The sequence below is a fragment of the Salmo salar genome, chromosome ssa27, assembly GCF_905237065.1.
Source record: "Salmo salar chromosome ssa27, Ssal_v3.1, whole genome shotgun sequence".
NCBI lineage: Eukaryota > Metazoa > Chordata > Actinopteri > Salmoniformes > Salmonidae > Salmo > Salmo salar.
The window spans coordinates 876,402-881,973 of NC_059468.1; the positions used below are offsets into that span (position 1 = coordinate 876,402).

General features: G+C 41.1%; 1 protein-coding gene across 3 annotated transcripts; it reads right to left on the minus strand.

Moving 5' to 3' along the window:
* Positions 1-578: 578 nt before the first annotated feature.
* Positions 579-3,687, minus strand: s100s (S100 calcium binding protein S). 3 transcript variants are annotated; one of them, XM_014176837.2, is made up of 4 exons: positions 3,605-3,683; positions 2,434-2,482; positions 1,938-2,091; positions 579-1,846 (listed from the first exon to the last, which is right to left on the minus strand). In XM_014176837.2, the coding sequence occupies exons 2-4, from the start codon at positions 2,445-2,447 to the stop codon at positions 1,643-1,645; spliced, it is 372 nt and encodes a 123-aa protein (XP_014032312.1). In that variant the 5' UTR covers positions 2,448-2,482; positions 3,605-3,683; the 3' UTR covers positions 579-1,642. The 3 variants fall into 3 exon arrangements, with proteins under 3 accessions (XP_014032312.1, XP_014032313.1, XP_045565565.1); XM_014176838.2 differs by lacking the exon at positions 2,434-2,482 and having other exon boundaries at positions 3,605-3,687; XM_045709609.1 differs by lacking the exon at positions 3,605-3,683 and having other exon boundaries at positions 2,434-2,839.
* Between the last annotated feature and the right edge of the window lie 1,885 nt (positions 3,688-5,572).

Sequence of the window (5,572 nt, forward strand, 5' to 3'; positions counted from 1 at the left end):
ATCATAGACGTCTGTTTCACAGGTTTGGACAGCACAATAGAGCATAGTAGAATGGATTTCAGTACAGTAGATTTCAGTACAACACAGTAAATTGGAAGATCTGTCACACAGCTGGGCAGGAGACAGAGAGGGCATCACAATGGCTATGGAGGGAGGAACAGTGGTTAAGCCAACCTGGTTGAGATCGGGCCTGATCAACACGTTCGTCACACCCTTCAGAAGGAGTAGTGAGCAGCGCCGAAACACCTAATGAACAGTGGACCTCACCTGAGGATGACCCAGGAGCAGCACAACCACTGTTTGCAGGTAAAAGTGTGACAACAAACCCTGGTCTACCCTGCTGTGTATAATGCAGTGCTGACCCAGTCCATCCTGTGGATCATCTTACGCATCACTCCTTGCTTCCTTGTATTCAATGCTGTCTGTTTACACTCTGCAGCCCTGGGATGATGAAGGCTTACATCTGATTTGTAGTTAACCCAAATCCATCAACCATTTCACACTTAATTGGTGTGTATCACTATCGTGCTAGGAAGGTTCATCGTTTTTGACGCAGAAAAGACCAAGCAATATTCATAGCTGATTAAATGTCATGTTTAATGTTTGGAAGAACACATTGGTAATTACCAAAAACCGATTACAAAATATGTGCAAAGAAATGTAAATTATATTCAAATGTTCAACACTGAGTACATAATAAATATCTTAAATATTTAGAATAGGTTATATCTATGATATCATCTTTATATTCATGACACTCCTAGTATCACCCTGTTGTGCTTTAGGCCAGATCTGACTCCATTGGTGGTAGTGTGTTACAATAACATCCACTGAAATAATTCATACTTTCAATTAAATCCATCCTGAATATGCATCCAAAGCATTTAAACAGTTGATTTGGAATTTGAGACGGAATAGAGAACACAACTGAACTCACACATACTACCCTGTATACCAGGGGTATGCAACTAGATTCAGCCGGGGTTGATTTTTGTTGGAGAGGATGGTCAGAGGGCTGGAACATAATTATAATAATCTGTGCACTGCAAATGTACCACAACTAAGCCCAAAAAGAGATTGTATTTGAATAATTTCATACATTGATTACATTGAGACACGATCACATATAAAAAAAAAACTTTATGTGAATACTTGAACAGATTTCCTAAATTAAACACATTTTTGCTGAATTCCTGGTGATTTTACAGTAAAAAAACTAAAATCACCAGAAAATATTTCTTTCACCAAAAAGTTCAGGGGGGGGGGGCAAAAAAAATCACTCGCATGCCAGTTTTGGCCTGCAGGACACCTGTTGCCGACCCCTACTGTATACAGTGCCACTCGTGCATTTGAGAACACAGAGTAACTGACTCCGGATCTGTGACTTAACTATGGTATGAAAAGTATTTGGATAGTTGCAGATGGAACACACTGTTCTTCCATCAGCGAAACCTTACTTAGTGAAGTGAAGTTCCCTCAGCCTCTTTTCACACATTTCATTTGCACTGTTTAGAAATTTGCATAAGATGACCATACAACCATCAATTGTACCCTTTCACTGTTGCTCCACAGTTCATTGCCACTTTCCATCCATCTCCCCCTTCCCTCCTCCCAGTCCCTCCCCACTCCTCCCATTTTTCCTTCACTCTTTCTTCTCCTCTGTTGCCTCCTTTTTCTCAAAGGGTGTGTGGACAAGTTTCTCGGGCTTGTATTCCATGAAGAAGTCGTTGCAAGCCACTGTCAGGGCTCCCATCAGGATGATGAACTCTGTGAAGTCCACCTCGCCGTCGCTGTTGGCGTCCAGGTCGTTCATCACCTTCTCAACCCCTTCTCCATCCCGGGCATTCTGGATTAGAAGAGGGAGAGGGGAGGAGGGGACGGGAGGTTAAAGATTGTGTGTGTGCGCGCCGGTCTCTCGGTGTGTACACTCCTCTTACCCCTAGGTAACTCCCCAGCTCCTCTGTTAACAGCTCTCTCAGCTCTCCCCGGCTCAGAGTGTACTTGTCACCCTCCTTCCCTGAGTACTTGTGGAAGGTTTTGATCAGCATCTGCATGGCATTCTCCAGGTTGGAAGAGGGTTCCTTGGACATACTGGAGGGAAGGGCAGAGGGCATAGGTCAGACACTATGACAGTTTGCACGCTCCATCCCAGCCGCATGTGCGGTCACATGACGAACATGGGTGTGAAGCCTCCACCAAGACAGAGTGAAACACACACACCGGACAGAAGAATATCAGCAAACTAGAGGTGTCCCAATTATAGGCCTAGGTTACTATATGCAAATTTTAAATTACAGGCCACACATGAGCTATTCCTTCTCAACATACAGTGGCTACTGGACAGTGTTTTGTAACCTTAATTGGTTGACATGTGAAAGATGTGAGGGATATGAGATGAAGAGATGGCTTTTGAAAAGCAACAGTCTTACACACATTGTGTCCGGCATCTTGGAATCTTCTTGAGTTGATTTCGTTGGAAAGACTGTGCACACACAGACACAGATTTGTCAATGAAACTGACTCACATAGTAGTTAGGGTGAAAAGCCTTCAACATTGTTAGCGTGAACACACCAAGAATTCTGTCACTTTTTTCAACATTACACTGTACATCATTTTCAAATTCGAACATTGTGAGAGGGTCCATTTTTAAAGATCTTTCTCAGTTGACAGACTTGTAAGCTGCTTGTTAAGTAAAGATAATGTCATTGAGGTAACTTGAGATAGAGGTCTCAGGGTTTCACAATCATATCGATCATGTAACAATGACAGAAGGGAACCGCAAGTAAAATGCAAATAAACCACCTGGCAATCAGAATCAGGAGCCCAGGACAGGGCCATTCCGAAAAATGAAAAATATTCCTTTGCAGATGTTCACTGAGTGATCAATAATGCAGAAGTGCTCAATATAATTTTAATCGGAGATCCTCTACTGAGGAATTCTAATTTTAATCAAATAACTGCAGCATAGAAGAGTCTGGTTATAAAATCACTCATGCGTAGTAAAGAAACAGAGTTAAGGTCAGTGAAGAGGACAGAAGAGAAGAAAATAGGTCAGTAGAGAAGAGACACCACAGCTGACTGGAAAGTCTATAGAGGTCAGCTGCCTCATTGACGGACAGAAGACAATGGGAAACCATGGCGACCCAACTGTAGACAGTAATATATTACTGAGCCCTGGAATTATTGCAGAAAAATGCTTCTCCAACAGATTCCTCTGAAAGTACATTTATTTTCACCCTTTTAACAATTTCCCATATAGACAGTTGACTATTTTATCTTAAAATTAAGATATTTCAGATATAAAAAGTTAGAACCTGAACACAGGTTTTGGTCCGTCCAACTAAACTTTTTAAACCTACTTTACAACAGGCAAACCAATTGTAGTTTGAGGTGATGAGCTCCTCTTATTGCCCCATAAGTCTTATTGCTCTGGATACCAAGGTGCCCCTCAGCCCTGGGTATCTTACCGTGAAAAATACCCGTGTTCCACTATTCACAAAGCACATATAAAAACATTTTTAAACTGATCCCAGAAAACATTTATCAGTTACAGAGAAGGAGAAAGGAGAAGGGCACAACAGTCCTCTAATCTATCCATCTTACCTGATGGAGTGCTGATGGAGGGCCTCCTTTGTCTTTGGAGAAGAGGGAGAGAGAGAGAGCCAAGGAAAGACGGATGAGGAGAGAGTCGGACAGCGGCTTAAATATCACCTGTCCCCTCCTCCTCCCCTCTCTCACGCACGTACCACCATCCCTGCGTCTATTTCTCTATCGCTCTTTCCTCTCCCCACTCCCTTCCCGCCCTCTCTTCTCAGGTGCTCACACATGCAGACAGGGTGCTTAACCTCAGCATACAACATTATCATCAGGACAGATTAGACAACAGGCTTGCATGTTAGCATCAAAGTATTTTATTTTATTATGGGTCTTTACACAGTGGTTACATAAATATTATTAGCATAGCTTAGTGAAAACGATACAGCATTACGAGTGAAGGTGTAACATTGGTTCATTACTATGGCTTTTGGTGAGCATGGCAGTGGCTCTGTGGAGAACTTGTGTGCAAAAGCAAATTGTGTTGTGGTGGGATGATCTACCTGTAAACACTCTACTTCTGTCTATTTAATATAGTATACCACTGGAAAAGAGACCATCTCCTGGAAACAGAAAAGAAAATGTGTATCTGTGTATCCTGTACAAATCAGATTTGGGGTCAATTTGATTTAAATTGATCCAATTTACAAAATTGCTGTTTACTTTTGGTGAGGATTTTGTTGGAATAGGCCCCAACCCAACACAGCTAGCTCATGAATACAGTACAAAGTGCTAATAGATGAGATGTGCATGCACATAGCCGTGGGAAGTAGTTTGGGGGTGGGGGTGCTGCAAATTATTACAATATATATTTTTTAAAATGTGTCTGCGCTGAAGACGTCTATAGCCTATTGGTCCGCTTAATACAGGACTAGTAAAGGCCCAGTTACGTTTGTGAAAGTATTTGATTGTACCAGCATTTGTAACTTGAGTCTGATAATTATCTGTACAACAAAGAATATAAAAATACTTGCTTGATATATGTTTTCCAGTTTCTTGAAATACAAATGCAACTTATTTCTATGTGAAAACTGAAATGGTCTATTTATTCCTTTTTCCTTTTAGTAGACGCTCTTATCCAGAGCCATTTACAATAGTGAGTGCATACATTTTCTAACTTTTTCGTACCTATCCCCCATGGAAAACAAACCCACAACCCTAGCATTGCAAGGGCCATGCTCTACCAACTGAGCCACATGATCAAATTACATCATCACAATCTACTTGATGACTCAATATGCTCAATTACTGTATTGTACATTTTTTATCTTCATGGTGATGGAAAGTCTACAGGTACAAACCTAGATGACCAGCCTATGTACAATGCAGTAAAGTACATTTACACTAAGTGGTTTGTAAGGGTGGTAAATTAACACTGACTAAAAAGTGTTATTTGATCAAGAAAAATATTTAATTTGTGGGTGCTTTGTGTCTTTACCCATAACTTTGCACCTTTTGATGTAAATGTTTGAGGACAGGGTTTTTTCTTTCTAGATTCCATTAAATGATAATCGCAGAGGAAGGGACAGGGCAACAACTCTTACAATTCCAACTATTGAATCCTGCAAGATACGGTTCTTAATTAAACCTTTTTTTGCCAAAGCAGAGACGCTGATTTTTGTTGTTGTTGCCTGCACTACATGGGTATATATTGGTCCACTAATACCAGTAAAGGCCAAGTGCACTATTTTTGTTAAAAAATAAATAAATATAATTATTATATTATATATTTTTAAATTCTGATTTTTCAGGGGATGCTGCAGCACCCTCAGTACCCCTAATTCCTGCGGCTATGTCTATGCACACACTGCAGCACTACCAGGAGATGTAGCATGATGCTAACTGTAGAGGGTGCTAGTGAGTGGCATGGTTTTTCACCACAGGAGGTTGATGGCACCTTAATTGTGGAGAACAGGCTCGTGGTAATGGCTGGAGCCGAATAAGTGGAATGGTATCAAATACGTCAAACACATGGTT